Source organism: Neovison vison, chromosome 6 (assembly GCF_020171115.1).
Source record: "Neovison vison isolate M4711 chromosome 6, ASM_NN_V1, whole genome shotgun sequence".
Taxonomy (NCBI): Eukaryota; Metazoa; Chordata; class Mammalia; order Carnivora; family Mustelidae; genus Neogale; species Neogale vison.
Genome location: NC_058096.1, coordinates 157,867,217 through 157,892,522, shown reverse-complemented (window position 1 = coordinate 157,892,522; position 25,306 = coordinate 157,867,217). Strand labels below are relative to the sequence as shown.

The following is a 25,306-nucleotide window of genomic DNA, read 5'->3' as shown; positions in this document are numbered from 1 at the left end:
ATGATCCCAGAGTCCTGGGATCCAGTCCCATATCAGGCTTCCCCTGCTCTGCAGGGAGCCTGCTTCTCTCTCTCCCTCTCCCCTTCCCCTGCTTGTGCTCTCTCTCTATGTCAAATAAATAAATAAATAAAATCTTTTTTTTTTTTTTTTTTTTTTTTTTCCCAATTTATTTATTTTCAGAAAAACAGTATTCATTATTTTTTCACCACACCCAGTGCTCCATGCAAGCTGTGCCCTCTATAATACCCACCACCTGGTACCCCAACCTCCCACCCCCCCCGCCACTTCAGACCCCTCAGACTGTTTTTCAGAGTCCATAGTCTCTCATGGTTCACCTCCCCTTCCAATTTACCCAAATTCCCTACTACTCTCTAACGCCCCTTGTCCTCCATGCTATTGGTTATGCTCCACAAATGAGTGAAACCATATGATAATTGACTCTCTCTGCTTGACTGATTTCACTCAGCATAATCTCTTCCAGTCCCGTCCATGTTGCTACAAAAGTTGGATATTCGTCCTTTCTGATGGAGGCATAATACTCCATAGTGTATATGGACCACATCTTCCTTATCCATTCATCCGTTGAAGGGCATCTTGGTTCTTTCCATAGTTTGGCGACTGTGGCCATTGCTGCTATAAACATTGGGGTACAGATGGCCCTTCTTTTCACGACATCTGTATCTTTGGGGTAAATACCCAGGAGTGCAATGGCAGGGTCATAGGGAAGCTCTATTTTTAATTTCTTGAGGAATCTCCACACTGTTCTCCAAAGAGGCTGCACCAACTTGCATTCCCACCAACAGTGTAAGAGGGTTCCCCTTTCTCCACATCCTCTCCAACACATGTTGTTTCCTGTTTTGTTAATTTTGGCCATTCTAACTGGTGTAAGGTGATATCTCAATGTGGTTTTAATTTGAATCTCCCTGAGGGCTAATGATGATGAGCATTTTTTCATGTGTCTGATAGCCATTTGTATGTCTTGATTGGAGAAGTGTCTGTTCATATCTTCTGCCCATTTTTTGATGTGTTTGTCTGTTTCGTGTGGGTTGAGTTTGAGGAGTTCATTATAGATCCTGGATATCAACCTTTTGTCTGTACTGTCATTTGCAAATATCTTCTCCCATTCCGTGGGTTGCCTCTTTGTTTTTTTGACTGTTTCCTTTGCTGTGCAGAAGCTTTTGATTTTGATGAAGTCCCAGAAGTCTATTTTCGCTTTTGTTTCCTTTGCCTTTGGAGACGTATCTTGAAAGAAGTTGCTGTGGCTGATATCGAAGAGATTACTGCCTATGTTCTCCTCTAAGATTCTGATAGATTCCTGTCTCACGTTGAGGTCTTTTATCCATTTTGAGTTGATCTTTGTGTACGGTGTAAGAGAATGGTCGAGTTTCATTCTTCTACATATAGCTGTCCAGCTTTCCCAGCACCATTTATTGAAGAGACTGTCTTTTTTCCACTGTATATTTTTTCCTGTTTTGTCGAAGATTAATTGACCATAGAGTTGAGGGTCCATATCAGGGCTCTCTACTCTGTTCCACTGGTCTATGTGTCTGTTTTTATGCCAGTACCATGCTGTCTTGGTGATCACAGCTTTGTAATAAAGCTTGAAATCAGGTAAGGTGATGCCGCCAGCTTTATTTTTGTTTTTCAACGTTTCCTTAGCGATTCGGGGTCTCTTCTGATTCCATACAAATTTTTGGATTATTTGCTCCAGCTCTTTGAAGAATGCCGGTGGAATTTTGATCGGAATGGCATTAAAAGTATAGATTGCTCTAGGCAGTATAGACATTTTAACGATGTTTATTCTTCCGATCCAAGAGCATGGAATGGTCTTCCATCTTTTTGTGTCTTCTTCAATTTCTTTCATGAGTGTTCTATAGTTCCTCAAGTATAGATCCTTTACCTCTTTAGTTAGGTTTATTCCCAGGTATCTTATGGTTCTTGGTGCTATAGTAAATGGAATCGATTCTCTAATTTCCCTTTCTGTATTTTCCTTGTTAGTGTATAAGAAAGCCACTGATTTCTGCACATTGACTTTGTATCCTGCCACGCTGCTGAATTGCTGTATGAGTTCTAGTAGTTTGGGGGTGGAGTCTTTTGGGTTTTCCATATAAAGAATCATGTCATCTGCGAAGAGAGAGAGTTTGACTTCTTCATTACCAATTTGGATACCTTTTATTTCTCTCTGTTGTCTGATTGCTGTTGCTAGGACTTCTAATACTATGTTGAACAAGAGTGGTGAAAGTGGGCATCCTTGTCTTGTTCCTGATCTCAACGGGAAGGCTGCAAGCTTTTTCCCATTGAGGATGATATTTGCTGTGGGTCTTTCATAGATAGATTTGATGAGGTTCAGGAATGTTCCCTCTATCCCTATACTTTGAAGCGTTTTAATCAGGAACGGATGTTGGATTTTGTCAAATGCTTTTTCTGCATCAATTGAGAGGACCATGTGGTTCTTCTCTCTTCTCATATTAATTTGTTGTATCACATTGATTGATTTACGAATGTTGAACCATCCTTGTAGCCCAGGGATGAATCCCACCTGATCATGGTGGATAATCTTTTTAATGTGTTGTTGGATCCTGTTGGCTAGGATCTTGTTGAGAATCTTAGCATCCATATTCATCAGTGATATTGGTCTGAAATTCTCCTTTTTGGTATGGTCCTTGCCTGGTTTGGGGATCAGGGTAATGCTGGCTTCATAGAAAGAGTCTGGAAGTTTTCCTTCTGCTTCAATTTTTTGAAACAGCTTCAGGAGAATAGGTGTTATTTCTTCTTGGAAGGTTTGGTAGAATTCCCCAGGGAATCCGTCAGGTCCTGGGCTCTTGTTTTTTGGGAGATTTTTGATCACTGCTTCAATCTCGTTATTAGATATCGGTCTATTCAGGTTGTCGATTTCTTCCTGGTTCAATTTTGGTAGTTTATATTTTTCCAGGAATGCATCCATTTCATCTAGGTTGCTAAGCTTATTGGCATATAACTGTTCGTAGTAACTTCTGATGATTGTTTCTACTTCCTTGGTGTTAGTTGTGATCTCTCCCCTTTCATTCATAATTTTATGAATTTGGGATTTCTCTCTTTTCTTTTGGATTAGTGTAGCCAGTGGCTTATCGATCTTATTGATTCTTTCAAAAAACCAGCTTCTAGTTTCATTGATACGTTCTACTGTATCTCTGGTTTCTCCCTCATTGATCTCAGCTCTAATCTTGATCATTTCCCTTCTTATGTGTGGAGTTGGTTTGATTTGTTGTTGATCCTCCAGTTCTTTAAGGTGTAGAGACAGCTGGTGTGTTCTGGATTTTTCAATTTTTTTGAGCAAGGCTTGGATGGCTATATATTTTCCCCTTAGGACCGCCTTTGCTGTATCCCATAGGTTTTGGACCGAAGTGTCTTCATTCTCATTGGTTTCCATGAATTGTTTCAGTTCTTCTTTGATCTCCTGGTTGATCCAAGCATTCTTAAGCAAGGTGGTCTTTAGCTTCCAGGTGTTTGAGTTCCTTCGGAACTTTTCCTTGTGATTGAGCTCCAGTTTCAAAGCATTGTGATCTGAGAATATGCAGGGAATAATCTCAGTCTTTTGGTATCGGCTGAGTCCTGATTTGTGACCCAGTATGTGGTCTATTCTGGAGAAGGTTCCGTGTGCACTTGAGAAGAATGAGTATTCTGCTGTTTTAGGGTGGAATGTTCTGTATATATCTATGAGGTCCATCTGGTCCAATGTGTCGTTCAATGCTCTTGTTCCTTTATTGATTTTCTGCTTCGATGATCTGTCTAATTCTGAAAGAGGCGTGTTAAGATCACCTACGATTAGTGTATTCATATCAATATGACTCTTTATCTTGATTAACAGTTTTCTTAAGTAATTGGCTGCTCCCATATTGGGAGCATAGATATTTACAATTGTTAGATCATCTTGGTGGATAGTCCCTTTAAGGATTATGTAGTGTCCTTCTGTATCTCTGACTACAGTCTTTAGTTTGAAGTCTAATTTATCTGATATGAGAATCGCTACCCCAGCCTTCTTTTGAGTCCCATTGGCATGAAAGATGCTTCTCCACCCCTTCACTTTCAGTCTGCGTGTATCTTTAGGTTCGAAATGGGTCTCTTGTAGACAGCATATGGATGGGTCCTGTCGTTTTATCCAATCTGCAACCCTGTGCCGTTTTATGGGTGCATTTAGGCCATTCACATTGAGAGTGATTATTGATAGATACGTTTTTATTGACATCGAGTTACCTTTGAAGTCTTTCTTTCTGTAGACTGTCTCTATATTTCTGTTCAATGCTATTCTTGGGATTTTTCCTCTTTTATAGAACCCCCCTTAATATTTCCTGCAGTATCGGCTTGGTGGTTGCATAGTCTTTTAAGTCTTGCCGGTCTTGGAAACTCTTTATCTCTCCATCCATTTTGAATGTCAGTCTTGCTGGATAAAGTATTCTTGGCTGCATGTTCTTCTCATTTAGTGCCCTGAATATATCTTGCCAGCCTCTTCTGGCTTGCCAGGTCTCTGTGGACAGGTCTGACGTTATTCTGATGGGCTTCCCTCTGTAAGTAAGGAGCCTCTTTGCCCTGGCAGCTTTCAAGAGATTATACCTACAATTATAATTTCTCAATTTGACTATCAGGTGTCGTGATGTTTTTTTGGAGTGTATAATCTTGGGTGGAGACCGTTCAGCCTCTAGTACATGAACGCTGGTTTCATTCGCGAGATTCGGAAAGTTTTCATGAAGGACTTGTTCCACGACATCTTCTAGACTTCTTTCTTTCTCCTCCCCTTCAGGAATTCCAATAATTCTGACGTTGGAACGCTTCATGGCATCACTTATTTCCCTAATTCTGCTTTCGTGGGATCTAAGCTGTTTGTTCCAGGCTTCCTCCTGATCCTTTCTCTCTATCTGTTTGTCTTCCAGATCACTAATTCTATCTTCTGTCTCAGTTACCCTAGCTTTGAGAGAGTTTAGATTGGATTGGAACTCGTTGAGAGCATTGTGGACCTCCTCCCTGGTAGCTTTAAGCTCCGCCCTAACATTGTGAACATCCTGTCTGGTCGCTTTCAGTTCGGCTCTAATCAATTCTGTTTGGTCATCCATGGCTTTCTCCAACCTAGCTATTGCCTGGATAATTGTTAGCCTGAATTCTCTTTCCGACATATTGTCTATGTTGATAGCCGTTAGCTCTGTTGCGGAAGGTCCATCCTCTGTATTTTTCTTCTGTTGGGCATTCCTCCTCCTAGTCATTTTGGTGGGAGAAGACTGAACAGATGTAGCTGGATGTATCAACTCTGGTGCAGTCAAGGTGCACCCTGGAACACTTCCTGATCTCCGTCTCAGAGAGAAGCCTCAGTCTGGGTGCAGAAGCTGAATAAATTCCCCCTTGGACGCTGGCAGTGCAGGTTCCAAGTTAAAGACCCTGGGGGCGCAGGATCTTTTGCTCGTCCCCAAAGCCAAGGCAGTGGCGGCTGTCTGGGAGCTCCTGACCGCCAGAGAGGTTCCAAGCAGCGATCGCACACTGAGATTTTGCCGCTGGCTGGGGCTGGGAGTGCCCGGCTTGCGCGCACCTCTTTTCAGAGGCGGCTGTGGGTCGGGCGCGCGTCTGGGGCACTGAGAACGGGGCACTGGTCCGTAAGCCGCAGGCTGGGCTTTTGCGCGCCTCTGTCCGGGGAAGAGTTTCGCGGGCGTGCGGCTTAGACTTTGAAACAATGGCCCGGGTCAAGAAGCGCCCCAGGGCCTTAGAAACCCAGGAGAGCTGGAGCGACGTGCACGCGCATCTCAAGCTTTGTGGTAGGGCTAGCGCGCGTTCTGCAGACCGGCTCCCATCCCCTCACAGGAGCCGGAACCCCGCGCTCTGGGGCACGCTGGCGGCTTAGGGACCAGGAGCCGGTTTCTCCGCCGCACTCTCTCTGCCTCCGCGCCGGGGAGGCCGTCTGGGACCGGGGACTCAAGCCCCTGTCCCTAGCCGCCCCGATTCCCACAATTTGCCCCCGCGATCCTTTGCTCTTTTGGAGTGCTTTCAACCAGTCTCCGAGTTAATGCTGGTCCCCAGACGCAGGGCACTCTCGCTCGTATCGGGGTATTACTTTTGCACCGGTCGCCTCTGGTGGCTCCCTCCCCCTTTTGTTTATCTTCCGATATCAGTCCGCTGTTCCCATTCCGCTTTACCTGCTCACTGGCGTCTTCTGCCCCTGTAGAGATCCAGACGTGTATAATTCTGATCTCAGGCTGATTTCATGGGTGATCAGAGTTCTTTGGTAGGTAATCAGCTCACTTTGGGGTACCAGCTGAAAAGACGCCTCTTCCTAGTACCCCGCCATCTTGTCCCCCCCTAAATAAAATCTTTTAAAAAAGTGCTGAGTAGGGCACCAGGGTGGCTCAATGGGTTAAGCCATTGCCTTTGGCCCTGGTCATGATCTCAGGGTCCTGGGATGGAGGCCCACATTGGGCTCTCTGCTCCTCAGGGAGCCTGCTTCCCCTTCTCTCTCTGCCTGCCTCTCTACCTACTTGTGATTTCTCTCTCTCTGTCAAATAAATAAATAAAATCTTTAGGAAAAAAAAGCTATGGGTAGACAATCTGGCAAGCATCTTTATTTAAATAACTGATTTCCACTCTCATTGCTTAAAACCCAAAGTAAGAATAATGAGAAGAGGAAGAAATTTCTTTTATATGACACTCTTAGGGCGAAGACAAGAAAAAGGGTACTTGTATTGAAAAACAGTATTAATTACTTGTCCAGGAAAATGGCTATACATAAGTAATCTACATGTTTATAATGATAAAATCAATTATTTTCTGAAAAGGGTACAACATTGTAAACTCTTGCATTTGCATCAATCTAAGGGAATGAAACACTTAAGTATGATATATAGATAAATGGCTTTTGAAGAGGAAATAGTACATTACCAGTATTCGGTTCTGGTTGCTCTGTATTTGCAAAGTGTGGTTTGAGTGAACTGGGACTCTAAAAAAGTGTACACTTTTAAAAAATGAAATATTCCAAACATACAAATGCATGCAAAGTAAATATCACGTGTGAGGGTTGGTTAACACCTATGAATTCACCCTCTAGAACATTGCCAGTGCTCCTTGTGCTGCTTTTAAGTCTCCCGTCTGTCTGTTCTCTCCCAAGGGTAACCAATGTTAACATGCTACAGCATGTATACAGTTCCCTAAAACAATTGACTTTAATGTTTTACATGTTTTGGGCTGTATAGAAATGATATACTGTATATATTCTGCATATTCCTGCCCTTTTTTCAACCAGCATTATGATTTTGAATTTCATTCTAGATGCTATAATTTAACCGTTTTGAATGCTGAATTTAGTAATAATACATTATATCTATATACCATATTTATTCTCCTGTTGGTGGACCTTTGAATTGTCTCAGTTTTACTTTTATAAACAGTGTAACTGTGAACATTGACTTCTGGTGTACATGTGAAGCACTTCTCTAGGATGTATTGGTAGGACTTGAATTTTTGCATCATAGAATATGCTCGTCTTCCACTTTATGAAGTTCTGCGAAGGAGTGCCAGGTTGTTGTCTGTAGTAGTTGTGTCCATTCACACTCCACAGGCAGTGCACAGCCATTCCCATTGTCCTGCAAACTCACCAGTGCTTGATGTTATCTGACTGTTAGGATTTTACTAATCTTGTATGTGTCAGTAATACTCCATGAAGTTTCATTTGTTTGTTTTTATTGAACAAATGGTGGTTTGAATTCTAAGCCAAAAGAAATGTAAAGTTATAATGAAAGGTCACTTCCAGCTTTGGCATTTAGAGGTTCAGGTATAGTTCGTCATCCAACAGTAGAAGCCTTATTGTATTATCTTGCTGCATAGTGTGATTTCCTATATTCAGTTTTTTAAAAATCCTCTGTTACCAAGGTAAAGATTTACACGTAATATTCAGTGTGATTTCATATACCTAAACTGTATTTATTGTTTACTTTTAGGCTGAAATGGGCCTTGGTTAACAGATGGACTATAACTTTTTATGACAGGCTTTAAGATATTGAACCAAAATATTTGAAAACCACTAAAATGGCATTCATATTTCATGCATTTTCAAGTTATTTTATCTGCCCTATGTATCCAAAAAGTTTTGAAAACTTGAAAACTTAAGTGCTTTTAGATTTGGAATACTAGAAAAACTGGAATTCTTTTCTGAGATACTAAGTTCTTAATAAATAAAAATGATTATTAATTTTAGTCATTGTGGAAAATCTGAAGCCCACCATATAATACTGAGAAGAGAAATACCAGTTACAAGGAATCTTTATATTCCCTAAGTATAGTCTTTAAAAATTGTCATGCCAAAAGGAGGAGGAGGAGGAATTAAATTTGAGAAGTTAAAATTGAGAAATAAAATTGCATAATAATTCTTATTTTCTCTCCCATCAGGAAAATCCTAATTGGAATGCTTTGTGTATGTATGTGTAATACCATACAGTATAATACAATCAATATAAGGGCGATGCCTCCTTTTATTCCTTTAATCTTTAGTTTTTCTAGTGTTTAAGTAATAAGTAGCTTATCTGGTTTTTCTTTACAATTTGGTCTGGTTTTTTTTTTTTATTTGACAGGTGGCAATTTGTACCACACTGATGTCTCGCTCCTTGGAGAACCTACCGAGTTTGAGTATTTGCGAAAAGTGCTTTTTGAGTATATGATGGGTCGTGAGACTAAGGTATAAATCATTTCTGATGATTTGGCATGTGGCTTAATTTAAAAGGCAATGTGCCCGCTTTTAGTACTTTAATACACCTATTGATGCTGTATTTTTATTACTGGCATACCATACATGCTAATAATAGATAATAGATAATTTTGTTATTGTTCTTAGCTTACAAAATTTTATTGACAGATTCTGCTTATATTTGTTACAGTTATAAAATATTAATTTAAAAAATACTGTTGGATGATGCTGAGTACTAAAAATTGAAATTTCATTAACTTAGTACTTTGTGAAACATGTGGCTATTTTTATTTTTGACCTTAAATCTTTAGATTTCATTTTCATGGAAACTTTTAGGGTAAGGTAAAAGTATTGGGAATGGTTGTAATTAAGAATTAAGTAATGGACCAGAGAATTAAGTAATCACTTAGAGATATTTAGAAATACTGTACATTAGTCACTGTGAGAAAATCATTCCTATATATATGGAATATCGATCTTTAAAATTACTTTCTTAAAAAAATTACTACATTATATAAGTAATAGTGTTTGGCTAAATATGTTTTCTGGAATGTTAAATTTATTGTAAGGTTCTTGAGTATATACTTTTGTCTTATTCTTGTTTGCCTCCCCTGCGGTGTTTTTAAAAGAGCCTTATATTGGACTTTTGATAAATGTATCTTTTTTTTTTTTAAGAAGATTTTATTTACTTATTTGACAGAGAGAGCACAAGTAGGTAGAGCAGGAGGCAGAGGGAGAGGGAGAAGCAGGCTCCCTGCTGAGCAGAGAGCCTGATGTGGGACTCAATCCCAGGACCCTGAGATAATGACCTGAGTCGAAGGCAGAGGCTTAACCCACTGAGCTACCCAGGCACCCTGATAAATGTATCTTGAATTGAACTGAATGTATTTAGGGAAATTCATGAGCCTTTTCTCAAAATTTTACATTTGAAGCAGTATCTTTTCTGATAGTACTTCAACTTTTTACCTTCATAAACTTCTACATTGGCTGAGAATGGGGTCATGAGTTTTCCATTTTTAGAAGCAATCAGTGTCTTAACTTATGGGTCTGGTTGGGTTTACTAAGTCAAAGAGTGCTAAACCAGTTCAGGGATGAATTTGGCAGATAATATTTAAAGCCTAAAAAGTAAGGGTATAAGGGCATAAGAAAGTCTCTTAAAAGAATATTACAAATTTATGGATTATAGATTCAGCCAAACACTAGGAGTTATAGGGCTCTAAGTCATTTGAATCCTTAATATCTATAGAAATCTCACTTCATTGTATCAAATAGTTTCAAATTAAAGTAATGTCTAGTGTGATCCTGAACATGTACACAGGAAGGTATGTAAATTCATAGTAATTTGGGGTTTTTTTCTTAAAGGACTTTTTTTTTTAATTCTAAGAATAGCTAAGGCTGATTTTCTGCTTTTTAAAGCTAATGAAATATAACGATCTCTTTTTAAGTCTTTATTGGATAGTATCCTATATCTGAGGTGGGGTAGATAATTTAATGTTACCTTGTTATTGCAGGGAAGGGAGAGTAGTGTATCTTTAAAAAAAAAAAAAAAGAGCTTCTCAGAACTTTAGCTCTATTGGTTCATTTGTGAATCTAAAGCTGTGATGCAGTTTTGCTAAATAAATTATTTAACCTTTTCTTGGTCTGTGAATGAAGAGACTGACTGCCTCAAACTGTCTTCTGGAGGTTGCTAACTGAGGAGGATGAAATCTCTACAGAGTCTGAGTCCTCCTGAAGGAAGAGCCAGTCCAAGCATAGGTGTGTTTGGGACCAGTGTCTGTCAGCCATGTGCAAGCTTGTGCTTTTGGGGTTGTGCAGCTTGTTTTAGGCTGTGACTTAGGAAATAGCGGGAAGGGGTGTCTTTGGAGCACAGGCAGCCCTGTCTAATACCTGACCAGAAATCCATGTGGCAGATTGCTCTCTCTGGTCTTTAATCTTCAGCATTCAGTGCATCTGGTTACTACAGATGATTAGTCTGTCATTGTGCTGTCACATTTTACAGGTGTAAATATAGAAAATCGGCAATAGATACTATTGGGCTCAATTTACTGCTTATTTATTGAGCACTTGCTACATGTGGCCCATTGTTTATCACAATGATGGGTAGAAAGATGAAATTTGACACTATCACTAAGGGTTTTTTTTTTTTAAACACCATCCCTAATTTTAAGGAGTTTATTATATAGTAAGAAAGTGGACCTGTTTGCAGTTAAGCATAAAATGATCCAGAATGTTGTTGGGGCTGTTAAGAGAGGCACAGAGTTCTACTGTTGACTCATGGGAAGGTCAAGAAGGACATTGTGGAGAAGCGTGTATGTCTGCTGGGCTTTAAAGTCAGGTGGGGGATTTGTGGGGCTGGTTAGGTTTTAATAGATGAACTCAGGACAGGAGGGAAAGCCTAGACAAGAGGTCCAAGGCAGGAGAAGATTGAGTGTGGGTTTTGGAATGACAAGTAGTCTGGTCCAACTGAAACACTGGATCTGTGTTGGAACACTGGATCTGTGGAAGTGACTCCTTTTGGAGTGGCACAGAGTGTGGAAGGCATGGAACGTTTTCAGAGTTTTACCGGTAGGGATGGGTGGGGGAGGATGGTGGGAGGGTAGTTAGCCCTTGAGCAGAGATTGATAAGATCAGAGCTCGTTTTAGATGTATCTCTTACTGATTTGCTTAATTTCTACACATGAACAAAGAATTTGAACTGGAAACCAGGTTGTGGTTTTCAAGTGAGCCAGAGTGTATTGTGGCCTTTGTGATTTGATCCTCATCTGCAGTTGTATCTCGTCCGGCAGGATGTGTATGTCATCCTACCTGTGTTTCTTCATCTGCTTTTGTACACAGTGCTCCTTATTTTATGAGGCAGATGATTTATTTAGGAAAACCGTATGTAGGACACTCATTCTTACAGAATGAGGCTAAGTAAGTGTCCCTTCTTTTTTATGGCCTTCACTTTCTTTTTCTTGGGTTTTGATCCTCCATGCTAAATTCAGCCTGTTTTCCTTTTCAGTAGAAAGTGTTTCTCATCCTAACCTTTATTAAAGCTCCTCCCTCAAGAACACCTGCCAGGCGATGCCACCTCTAAACCAGGTGGCGCATTTGAACTTTTCCTTACTTCCCAGGGCCTGAGGATATTGTATATAGAATAGACAGTCTGAGTTCTTTCCAGAGCAGAGAGCCCGGGCTTCTCCGTTTAAGTTTTCTGGCAAGCCAGGGAAGAGCTTTAAATCTTTACTGGGTAATCTGCTGCAATTTCAGGATCACTGATGAATTTAGAGGTGGGTTTCTCATTAACATTGTCTAGAAACATGAACAGACAACTAGCGACAGTTTGGGGTTGACTCGTAGACATGTTTGTGCATGTATGTGGTTTCAGAGTGAATATAAGTGAACTTTTGGGTACTTTGAATCTTAACAGCTGTTGAAATTAATTCTTAAAAACAGTCTTCATAGACAGTATACCAAAAACCATTAAAAAATTGCTTCAGAATGTTAATGAAAAGAATATTGAAACAATCACTACTTCATATTTCTCTTGTCGTTTCATGCCATGTATGCTTAGTTTCTAGACTGGTTCTGCATAGAAGATTCCATTCCATCTAGGCAATGCAATGTAAAGGATGAAAGTTTTGTAAAATGCCTTTAGAATTCTCCAAGAACTGTGTTGTTTTAAATGGTATTTTCTTGATACTCAAAATGGCAGAGGTAAAGATGAAAGGAAGGAAGGGGGCTGAAATCTTGCTGCGTATGGGGTTTGTGGTGGACGAACACTACTAGTTGAAATAAGTATTAGAAGTATCTAAAGTGCCTTGCCTAGGCTTGGCACATAATAAGAATTTTAATAACATTAATTTCTTTCCTTCCTGGAAATAATTTTACATTATATGTGATGTGAGTTTGTAAAATTTTTGGTTAACTATTATGTCATCTTTTTCCTCAGTGACCTTCTCTAGTCCCCAGCCTACACACACACACACACACACACACACACACACACACAGAGTCTGTTTAACTGTGAACCAAGAGTGTAGAGTGAATTCTCTAGGTGACCCTGCCATCCTCTGTGGGAATCCTCAGGGGAGTGCACTAGCACCTGAATTTGTATGTAAGCACTGAACTTTGTTATCCTACTTATTTCGTGAGTGTATCTTATTTCATAAGGTATCTTCTTTCCTCTCTGTCTCCCTCAAAACATCTCATCTTGATACAAAATAGGGAATTTCCACCTTTGAGGAGAATTTTCCACGAACTTTTGGGTGACAGTCTGACTTACGGTATATTCATTTAGATCTGCACAATTTATGATCTTGTTTTGCAAGCCACCATGTGTAATGTTTTGATTCATCATGTTTTCTACCAAACAAAACATCTTGTGTTTATTTAAAATGTAATTTGTATTTCTATTAGGCTGATGTGCTGCATGTTGTAAAAAATACCTACTAAGCATGTTCATGTTCATGCAGTAGCCCATGTTTATGAGATATATGATGTGATTTAGTTAAAGCTGAACTTGGGAGTATCTAATTCTGATTATTTAGAGCATATGTTTGGCAATACATCACTTACTAGATAGATTTCTACAAATAAAAAGTTTAATAAAATGAATGAGTTATAAAGTTTCATCTTAATTAAGACAAAGGGCCAAGAGCATTAGAACTTTATATAGCTTCATGCTATTGTAATTGCATCTTCTTGAAATAATATCAACGCAGACATTGTGAGGAGTCTTTTTAAATCGAAATTCTAGTGTTGACTGCTATTTCCTTGACTAATACCTTCACATCATACTTCTTTGGTCGTGGCTTCCATTGAGAGCACTAAAGAATCCCACCAGCAGAACATGTCAGAATGGGGTGAGACTTCGTCTGCTTCATTGTCTATTAGTGATCATCTCTTGTTGTTTTTCTTATAGACTATGGCAAAGGTTATAACCACTGTACTGAAGTTCCCTGATGATCAGACTCAGAAAATTTTGGAAAGAGAAGATGCTCGGCTTATGGTAAGCTTTAAAAGTAGGCTACAGATAGAAGACGACTTTATCTTATCTTTTTGTAAAGACTTTGAGTTGGTAAAGATATTTTAAATGTTTAGTTTTTATTGTACCTAGCCTAAAAAGTGAGAGTGAATCTACATTAGGAGAGTTGAATCAAGGGCAAATATGAATTGGTGTCCTCAACGAAGGAACAGTCTTCTTCAAGAGTGTGTATGAGGTTGACACCCTAGTATGCTGTATGTGGGATTTCCAGAACTTGGGCTATTTATGGAAAGTACAGAAAAGGCATTTGTTCTGGTATCTCCAGTAATAATTTTTTTTTAAAGATTTTATTTATTTATTTATTTGACAGAGAGAGAGGGAGAGAGAACAAGCACAAGCAGGGGAAGAAGCAGGCAGAGGGAGAAGCAGGCTTCCTGTCAAGCAGGGAGCCCAATGCGGGGCTCAGTTCTGAGAACCCTGGGATCATGACCCAAGCCAAAGGCAGCCACTTAACTGACTGAGCCACCCAGATGCCCCTCCAGTAATAATTTTTAAAACCAGCTTACACCATGATGTTTGATGTTCTATAGATTACATCTCTCTTTCCTACTTTAGTTATTTTCTTTTTCTTTTTTTTTTTTTAAAGATTTTATTTATTTATTTGACAGAGAGAAATCACAAGTAGACGGAGAGGCAGGCAGAGAGAGAGAGAGGGAAGCAGGCTCCCTGCTGAGCAGAGAGCCTGATGCAGGACTCGATCCCAGGACCCTGAGATCATGACCTGAGCCAAAGGCAGCGGCTTAACCCACTGAGCCACCCAGGCGCCCCTACTTTAGTTATTTTCAAATACAATAATTCTGAGTGAAGAATTTAAGCATTTTTTAGTTTTTGACATAACCAGCAAGGGAAATGTGGATAACTGAATTAATTAGGAACCTTTGTGTGTAGTCAGCTGTAATTGAAACGAAGCAAATACACATTTTATAAATTATGCAGAATTATTCCCATGCCTAACTTTTTGCCCTGAGCCAGTAATTCAGTAAGAAGATCCATTTGTGAAGTGTGAAATTTGTGTGTGTGAAATTTGTGAAGTCTTAGGTCCTGCCCCAGCTTTCTCTTTCTGCTTCCTTTTCTTGTCTTGCCGGTACCCAACAGCACTGTTCACATCCTCCTGTTTCTTGTTTCATGATCCCAGCACCACTGTTCTCTTCTCTCTCCTCGCTAAAGCAAGCAAAGATTTTCTCCTTTATGATGGGTTAATCTATGTCTGAATATCTCCAGTAAGAAGGACTAAGTCAGTAAACCTCTCGAAGCATCCCATCTTATCTCAACAGAGTATGTGTCTTACGAAAGTTCTTGCTTATCTTGAGCCCCAATCTTCCTGAAGTGGTTACCAATTTGTTTTTTTTTTTTTAAAGATTTTATTTATTTATTTGAGAGAGAGAGAGTGTGAGAGAGAGCATGAGCGAGGAGAAGGTCAGAGAGCGAAGCAGACTCCCCATGGAGCTGGGAGCCTGATGTGGGACTCGATCCCGGGACTCCAGGATCACGCCCTGAGCCGAAGGCAGTCGTCCAACCAACTGCGCCACCCAGGCGTCCCTACCAATTTGTTTTGTTTCTAACCCATGGAACTCAACCAAAAATCTGGGGATAGCCTGAGTGGAGGACTTTTCCTCTCCAGTCCAGACACCCTGCACCTGTCAGCCATTTCTTTCTTTCTTTTTTTTTAATTTGCTCATTTTATTTATTTTCTTTTAAAGCTAGGCTCCATGCATGATGTGGCGCTTGAACTCATAGCCCTGAGATCAAGAATTGTATCCTGGAGCACCTGGCAGGCTCTTGACTCTTGATCTCAGAGTCATGAGTTCAAGTCCTGTGTTGGGCATGGAGCATACTTACAATAAAGAAAGAAAAAGTTGCATCCCTGCCGACTGAGCCAGCCAGGTGTGATGCTTCTCTCCTCTGATGCATTGCACAGGGCCAGTCGTGAAGGAATCCCAGTACCTCAGGCACATCCTGACCTCCTCTTCTTGCTTTCTCTAAAGTCATCCCAGCATCCCAGACTTTTGTCCCAGTACTCCATTGCATATTATATCATATACATTTTGTTTATTTTCTGAGACAGTTGCAATTATTTTGGTTAGCATTTAAGTATTTTTTGGAAAGCATTCCTCCCTATAGCTAGTGGCCTGAAAAACATTGTTATACCTCTATAGTTATTTCTGGTGACAAATATTTTTTACAAGAAGTATATCACTATAATGTATGCCCTTGGTCAATAGAATATTGTTTTAAATTATTGCAAACGTTAATTCTAAAACCATGTAGTTACTCGGAGTAGTTTTCCTCCTCACTGAATAAAACAGCTGTGTCTTTGTGAAAATAAAACTCTCCAGTGCAATTGGAACCTGTCACCACGATTCTGTCATTATGGCCCAGTTTAAGAAAATATTTTTAAATGATCTAAAATAGCTTTGTTCATTCTCCCATGGCCTCTTTATCATCTCGATGTTGGGGTATGGCAGTCTCTTCTCTTACTGTTGGGCTACATTTTATCATGGCTTTGGCAATATGGTGGGAAATATTCCCCTTCAAGTCATGCTCACATGCAGTCTTAGATTGGTTTGTCTTGAAGGAAATGAATTGAATTGATACATATAAATAGTGAACCTTGTAAAGAAAAACCTTTTAAAGCAGATGGAAATTTTTTTTTTTTTTTGCTTGACTGAAAAGAAATCTTTGAAAAACATTTTGCTCTTTATTCCTGGATAAAGTGGTGTTCATTCTAGGTAGGGATGAAGTGGTGACTGTTCATTTCTTCCTAAAATAATCTTCCCTTGTCCCAAAGGCTAACCTGCCCAGGAAGAAAGTCCCACTCTTTCCACTGCTGCTTCAGGCAGAGTCTTACCCATCATTAGCTTTTTCTTAATGAATGAGTTCAGTCAGCAATTACCTATTCTTCTGTTCGTTGTGGCAGGTATAGGAAAATTGGAGATATGGAAGAGAATTGTTGTTAACCTTATGGGAGCCTTTAGGTAACACACATTCATTATGACAAATAAAAGATATGTCTAGTAATATAATTCAAATAAAATAAAATTCAAATAAAAATAGATGCTTATCTATGTTATCTAGGAAATATGAAATAATGTATAATAAGCATGAAGTGAGGCCCAAAGATGGCTTGTAGATCAATTTGAGTCACCTTTTGTTGGTTTGAGATTCTTGATACTTGAGAATGATTCATGGTTGGTTTTTACATTAGATGAAAAATTCAGATTGTTGATTGAGAAAGTTGAACCAAAAAACACATTAGCCTATAAGATTGCTACCGTTCATCAAATGAGCAGTAAGAACCATTGTCTTTGAACAGGTCTCTTGAAATTATAACTTAGTTTTTACTCCTGTCCAATGAGCTGTAGCTGTTTAGAATAAAACACTGCAAAACAGACTGAATTCTGTTTTCCTTTTCTTTTTTTAAAAAAGATTTTATTTATTTATTTGAGAGAGAGAGAGAGCACAAGCACAGGGGATGCAGAGTGAGAGGGAGAAGCAGGTCTCTGCAGAGTGAGCAGGGAGCCCAATGCAAGACTTGATCCCAGAACCCTGGGATCATGACCTGAGCTGGAGGCAGATGCTTAACTGACTGAGCCACTCAGGTGTACCAATTATTTATTGACTTCTCTTCTTATAATAGATAATTAAGATAGTCAATAGAAAGATATTTATATCTTTTCAATGTAAATATATAAGATATCTTTCTTAACCATATAGAAAATAGGTTTTTTTTAAAGGAGCTTATTAAATGAGCATTTAAAAACTGTTTTAGTGGGCGTCAGGATGGCTCAGTGGGTTAAGCCTCTGCCTTCGGCTCAGGTCATGATGTCAGGGTCCTGGGATCGAGTCCCACATCAAGCTCTCTGCTCAGCGGTGAGCCTGCTTCCCTCTCTCTCTCTGCCTGCCTCTCTGCCTACTTGTGATCTCTTTCTGTCTAATGAATAAATAAAATCTTAAAAAAAAATAACTGCTCAGTGACATTAGCTTTAAATGTGAGTTCCAGTTGGATGTTTTCTGTAATTTGTTATAAATGTGCAGTATAGTTTCCATTGTATTTAAAATCAGTACCTTGAGTACTTTGTTATTTTAGCTTTGGAGGCTGAAAAGCTGGTAAAAGTAAACCAAAACAAACCCAAGCACATTGCAGAGCTGCCTTCCCACCCATTAATTTTGGGGATGCTCGAGAGAGAGTCTGGACTGCACTTTGTGCTGACGGTGCACGGCCATGCCAGTGTTTGCATTATTTAGTGGGTGTTGTAGGAGGAATGCAGTCTAAAACTTTGCTTTGTGACTCAGATGATTATGTATTTGCTTTTTGGCATTGATCAAAGAATTTCTGTAACTGCTGATAAGGTATTTCTCAATATACCTCTTTTTACTCTATCTCCTCTCACCTCTCAGTTAGTTTTACACTCTGTATTTGAAAACCCCATTACAGAAAACAACAGTTATTGCTTAATAAGAGGTTTCAGAGTTTAACCCAATTTCAAGATTATATTTCGTAGATGAGAAATTGTTATCTGTCAAGATTAAATTGTACAGCATAATTAAATTCTGGCTTCTTTGAGGGCTGTGATGTGTAGAGAAGGAATCCTAGTCCTTCACTGACAAGTCTCAGAGCCTCTGTTTCTTGACAAAACAAACATCCCCTTATTAGGGTTGTCGGAAGACCGGAATTTAGTGCTTGCCCTAGGTTTTTGGGATGATGGTACAGGGGGCAGTGATGGTCACTTAGCCACCACATAGCAATACGTGTGTGTGGAATGTCTTTTCTAGAAATGGAGACTTAGAAAGGTCAGTTAATATTAATGTGTGTAAGATCAGCCATTAAAGATGTCAGGAGGACAGTGAGGTCATTTCGCAGCAATGATACCAGCTCAGAAAATGTCCCCGTGTCCATTCCAGTGCCTTAGAGTGCCAGCCATAAGCAGCACTGCTGTGGTGAGAGCCTGCGTCTCACCAGCCTAGCCTGGCTAGCCCTTGAGCAAGCCCCTTTCATGTTTCATGTTTCTGGCCTGCACCAGTGAAATGAGCTTGTAGGATTATTCTATTCCTAAGTTTCTTTCTCTCTTAAGTTCTGAATTAATTAAATTTTCAAGTTTTAGATTTGTTTCAAGTGGGAAAAAATTGCCTTATGTACAACAGGCAGAAGTTCAAAAGAAAAGTCACATAGTATATGCACACAGTTTTTGGTGAGAACAGCCTTTTTCTTTCTCTTAGCTTTTCAGCTTACTGTGCTGGATACTCCATTTTGTGGTGGTTTAAGCAGTTTAGATGGCCAGAGTAGACTAGATACTTGAGTAACAGGGTAGGAGCTAGAGTACATACAAAAGTCTTTGACTTGTCTATTTTTTTATTTAGGATAATTTTATTAAGAAAGTTTCTTTCAGTCAGGTGCTAACTCATCTCTTGGAATTGATAGGTTCTTTTGTTATATAGACATCTCTTTTTTTTTTTAAGATTTTATTTATTTATTTGACAGAGAACACAAGTAGGCAGAGAGGCAGGCAGAGAGAGAGAGAGAGAAGCAGGCTCTGCACTGAGCAGAGAGCCCGATGCGGGGCTCGATCCCAGGACGCTGGGATCGACCTGGGCCAAAGGCAGAGGCTTTAACCCGCTGAGCCACCCAGGCACCCCATATAGACATCTCTTTTAAAAAGTGTTCTGGGGCGCCTGGGTGGCTCAGTGGGTTAAGCCGCTGCCTTCAGCTCAGGTCATGATCTCAGGGTCCTGGGATCGAGTCCCGCATCGGGCTCTCTGCTCGGCAGGGAGCCTGCTTCCTCCTCTCTCTCCCTCTGCCTGCCTCTCTGCCTACTTGTGATCTCTCTCTGTCAAATAAATAAATAAACTCTTAAAAAAAAAAAGTGTTCTTAGAAATGCATTTTTCTTTTTCGGATGCTAGTAAATTGAATGACATGTTTCACCTAGATGGCTATTATCTTGATGACTCCATTGAAGGAAAAAAATTTTTTTTTCTCTTCTGTAGAAAATTTGGCTTATTTTCATCCCCCATCCCCTCTTGTCATTTTTAAAAATTTGATTTCGACTTTATTTTTGCTTTTCTTTCACACTGATCCTTTGTGTTGCATCAAGTTCTTGATCAGTCCTTGCCCTCAACTAGTCTTGTACTTAAGTAAATGTTTCTCACTTTTCCCCTTCAGTTGGAATTTTAAGAATCTCTTTTGAGTTAATAATTCATCTGAGGTTTTCAAGCATTGTTAGGTCTAGAAGTTTTCTATCCCAGAAGAGACTTACCTTTGCTATTGTGTGAGCTCAGTAGATGCATGGAAGGTGAATCAGGAAACAGATGCAAATAGATACTGATGGCAAAGTGAAAAATACTGTACAGACAAAGTATGTATTTATTGTCTCAAGTGGTTTTGACTCTTGATTTTGTTAGAATTATATAATATGTGGTCATTGCAAAAGAAAACATTGCAAGCAATTCAGAATCATATTACACAGAGAGGGAGACCTTCATGTTTTTAGCTTCCCAATACTTTCTCTACCATGCTGTGATTATCTCTGTTAATAGTCTGGTGAATATCCCCAGGCTTTTTTATAATTTATAAATAATATATTTATAATTACATTTTTAATCACAAGTATTTTATAGAAGTGGCAGAATGCAACAGCTTGCTTTTTTTACTTAACATATTTCTGTTTTATTCCACCTCATTACAAATTGGTGTACCTTATACTTTTTACTGGCTGATTGTATGATTATATGGATGTCTTACAATTTAGTTCACCAGTTTGCCATTGATGGACACGTAAGCCATTTCCCATTTTTCAGTACTTACAAGCAGACACAGGGAGCATCTATATCCATATATATATATATATATATATATATAAAAATTTTTGCCTACTTCTGCAACTTTTTCAATAGGATACTGACCTTATTGTGTTGTGTGTGTTGCAAATATTATTTTCTTGTTTGTCTTTTGATTTTGCTGCTTCTTACTAACTGTACCATTAAATATAACAGATAAGTAAAATGATTCTTCTGATGGTTACACTAAAAACAGACTCAGATTTTATAAATAACCTCTTTTTTTTCTGATGCTATTTTAAAGCTAACTGGAAAGCTAATTAATACTTTTAGATATCTAGGACAAAGAATTTAAGAAGGTTGTACAGTAAAAACTATGTTTGAGATTGGGTCCCTTTGAATGGAAATTTTGGTTTTGGTCAGCATTCCTAAAACCGTTCTTGACAATGTACTGTTGAATTACAAGAGGGTTATTTAGTGAGAAAACAGACAAATATTAGGAATGACAATTCAGCATATAGACATACTGTATTCACACCCAACAACATTTTCCCTCAAATTTTTGATGGTAAATTGAGCTCATATAAATCAAATTTTAACATGTACTTGAATGGAATTATGAAAGAAATCTTTTTATAAAGCAAATAATCATACCCAATCAATCTACTATATATTTACTTAAAGTGTGAAGTAACTTTAATTACATTGTTCAAATTTTTAAAGTGAAGTTGCAAATGAAAGCTACATAATATAGTTACTTAGGATGGGAGGGAGGTATTACAGATTCCTTATATTTAGCCTATGCTCCCTTGATTTGGGGAGATTTGAGAAAATGTTAAGTACATTCTGTTTAATCCTTTGAAATTCATATACACATATAATCTCTGTGTTATATATTAAGTCTTAAAACTAACCCAATAAGCTTTTTTTCTTCCTGGCTTGTAGTACACTTCACCTCGCAGTGGTATCTTCTGAGTAAACCATCAGTCTGTGCTTAGTTAGCATGTGGTGAGTGAAGAATAATGTCTTGTGTCTTTTGTGCAAAAATCAAATGTATTGCATGATACTAACCATTTCGCTGGAATTCTTTTGCTCTTTTGTTTAATGAATATATGATTATGCCATGGGTTAATATAGGTATTTTCTGTTAATTCTGTTTTATAAATTAATAATATGTAGATTAATAATCACCACCACCAGTAAGAGTTATATAATTTTAGGAAATTTTGCTTCTTTAAATGATAATTGAAAGTTTAAAAATTCCTCTTTAAAATTTTATTAATTGAAAAAAATTTATCATCTTTTTTGTGTTTTTTTTTCCCCCAAGAATGGTCTTGGTAATTAAATTAATAAAGATTGTGAAAGAGAAATGAAAAATCATTTTATAGATAGAGGTGAAACGATATATTTCACAAAACCAGAATTTAAAATACTGTAAGGCCCACTTATCAAAGCCAACCTGAAATAATGAAAAACTAGTAAAGTTGATTTAAAATAAATGCAGTTTTATTCCTTCCTGGAATCATATAGTACAACAAGGACACCTCTGTCCCGAGGAGACCTTTAGGCAGCCTGCTTCGATTGAATGTGGCTGTTTGTAGTTAGCATATTGTTATGAGGAAGTGAAGGCATCTATACTGTCTTCACCATTTAAACACCCCTGCTATCAGCTCCATGTATTAGTCATGCTGGTGGCTTGAGTTGGCAAGAACCTAACATTTAGGATACATCTTTACCTTTGACTTTGCCGCTATTTTTACAAATGAGAAATAAGTTGGATTGCAGTTAATAGAGCTTTGTTGAATTAAGATAAAGATTCTCTGTGACTGTTAATTCGGCTAGGATTCAGCTAATGGTATCAGGGTTTAAAATGCCAAATATACAGTTTTTCTTTTTTAATCTTTTAGCTTTAAAAATCATATATGACTGCATTTGAGTCTCATTTTGATTTTAGTGTATATCAGTTAACTTGCCTTAGTGCTTATCTAGAACTATCTTTAGTCTTTAAGTCCCTTAAATTTTCCTTTTTTCATGGTATTATAAATCCTGCATCATGCTTGTCTTTGTATCATTTAAATACTATCATTTATCACAGGAATTGTTTACTATGTAGCATTTTATTGATTGATTAATTGATTGTCTCTTCAACTTTTATTTTGAAAAATTTCAAACAAGATTTTTAAAAATGGTGCAGTGAACACGTATATACCCTTCACCTATATTCACCAATTCTTAACCTTTTGCAAGATTTCCTCACTTGTTTTCTCGCTCTTGCTCTTTCTACATACATATCTTCCCCCTCTTAGCACTTGACCATTGCTTGCAAACAGTTGTGCTTGTAAACATTTGACAATTACTTGCAAACTTGCAAAATAAATACTTGAACAGATATCTTTAAGAACAAGAGCATTTTCCTACAAACTCAACAATACAATTAACCACTCTCAGGAAATTTGGTCTTAACATAATACTGTTACCTAATACTGGTAAATATTCATATTTTTCCAGTTTTTCAAATAATGTTCTTGATAATTTTTTAAGTTCCAGGATCCACTCAGAGATTGCACATTGCATGTCATTGTCATGTTTTTCTAGTGTCCTTTAAACTAGAAAAGGTCTCCCAGCCTTTTTTTTTTTTTTTTTTTTGGTCTTTCATGACATTGACATTGTGCAGCATTATTGAATCATGCATAAATGTCTTTTTTCACAACAGTACAAACTAAGGTTTCAAAATAATAACTGACACAGAAACTTAAATATGACAGATCTTTCATCTTCTCTAGGTTTCCAGGACCAACATTATTGAGCAAGTTTTATAAATAATACACTATTGGATGTACATCATGAATATCAGTGGATTATATTTTTCACTTACAAATTGTAAAGTCCTTCAGACTTTAAATCTTTTTCTTTCCACTAAATATGTATTAAAAGTTTCTATTAATTTTATTTAGTAATTTATTTTTGTGGCATTTTAAATTAATCTGGCTAATGGCTTTTAGCATTTTAATCAGAGAAACCTTGTTAGGTTTCTCATTAGCATCATTTCTCTTAGCATTTTCAGGTTTTTAAAACTGATTTTGTTAATTTCTGATGAGGCATAGTTTTTTTACACCAAAATGCTGTTTGTCCTTTGCTGCCATGCATTTCATCCTGGGAGAATTGCAATATGTAGAAAAACCAGCACATTAGAGAAAAGGAAAGAACTCTCTAACCTGTTTAAATCTAAATAGCCACGTCCTTGTGAGGTTCTGCCAAGTCAGCACACGTACTCCTGGCTTCTCCAGCTATGACCAGTAGCCTTCAGGACATGTGAAAGGTGGCAATTCCAGATGTCACTGAAACGTCCTGTCTTTCAGGATTGCTGATCTGTAGGATCTATAGGTCAGAAGAACATTAATTTTTAGGTTTTCTTTTTTGGATTTAATATTTAGAGAATATTTCTACTTTAATCCCTAGACCATAGAATACAATTTTATTTTAACTTGAAAAAAACCAATCTCCCAAAAAGTTGGCTTAAAAATTTTCTTCTTTATCCTTTTTTCCTTCTTCTTTTCCAGTCATGGCTCCGATCGTCGTCTTGAAGAAACAGGGTGGTGGTGTGGGGCAGGCTGGAGCACTGTCTGTGTTTGTCCCTTTGAGAAGAGCAAGCTGTTATTCAGGGCCCGTTACAGAGCCAAAGACCAAGAGAAACCTGACATTGGCCTGCAGATATATTGCAGAATACCTTTCAGATCGATTACATCAGCGGAGAGATGGTGATAGTTTTTTTCTTTTTTGTTGGGAGGAGTTTATGTTGTTTAAAAGATATTTTGAATAACTCAGCCTGACTTATGGGCTCATTTAATGTTCCTTTTTTCCATTCTTTTTGTCCCTCTTTTTAAAGAACTGCTTGCCTTTCTTATTTATTTTTAGGGTGATTTCTTTTTAAAGACTTGTGCAATACATTTTGAGGTGAAACTTAGTAGATTTTTTCTGATAAACTAGAACATGTAATTGAGTATTTTATCCAGATTGATTTGTTGAATATTTGCTAAAGACTAGTTCTTTACGCTATACATATGATAAATCCAAACAGCAGTACCTCATTCTTTACTTAGCTTTTGTACTTATATTTTTCAGAGGAAAAAATACTACTGTAAATTGTAAATAGTCAATATTGTATTGTATGCCGACTGTATTGTATGCAGATCTGTGACTGTTGGCAATGTCATCTTGGAAGAACAGATAAATAAAGTTTATTTACTATATAAAACTTGCTTATTGTGCTTTTTTACTCTGTTGGAATCTACAAAATAGGTAAATAATGTTCTATCTGGGTGAATATTTTGAGGAACTGTTTGTCAAGATTGCTAAACCCTAACCATTTGGAAAGATTTTTTATGTTCAAAATTAGCATGACCAAGTTAGAAGAAGTATGGAAACAAAAAATACTTCATGATGTGTGTTTCAGGAGTCTGCCAACTTGGGGATGCCTCCTGTCTCTGGAGTAAACCATACTTTGATTCTTTTTAAACTTAATGAGAGAGCATCTCTTGGACGGGAAGAGATGAGAACTGTTCAGAGGGTTTCACACACCCTTCATATTCTGGCAAACACAGTACTCAGTATGTGAGTATACCTAACCTCTGCCTCAAGGTGGGATCTCAATTATCCAGACAATGTGGACCTTCGCATTACTGGTGTATCTTAGAGTGTGATAAAGAATGGGCAGCTCGGAGGGGTAATGACGAGTGGGTCTTCCTAGCTACCCACAGCTGATTCCTTTGAGGACGACTGTTTTAGCAAGGGGAGGGCGTCTTCTTACCCACCCCTC

General features: G+C 38.2%; 1 protein-coding gene across 6 annotated transcripts in view; it reads left to right on the top strand.

The window, feature by feature from the left end:
* The window catches only part of GOLGA4 (golgin A4), a 138,531-nt gene extending 113,786 nt beyond the window's left edge, over positions 1-24,745 (top strand). For 5 of the 6 annotated variants that reach the window (XM_044252700.1, XM_044252699.1, XM_044252701.1 and 2 more), the window contains 4 exons: positions 8,580-8,683; positions 13,596-13,682; positions 21,436-21,498; positions 24,051-24,745. In XM_044252700.1, coding sequence (XP_044108635.1) covers positions 8,580-8,683; positions 13,596-13,682; positions 21,436-21,465 — 221 coding nt within the window. In that variant the 3' untranslated portion in view covers positions 21,466-21,498; positions 24,051-24,745. The remainder of the gene's footprint in view (positions 1-8,579; positions 8,684-13,595; positions 13,683-21,435; positions 21,499-24,050) is intronic. The other variant, XM_044252698.1, reaches the window with a different exon arrangement.
* The last annotated feature ends 561 nt before the right edge of the window (positions 24,746-25,306 follow it).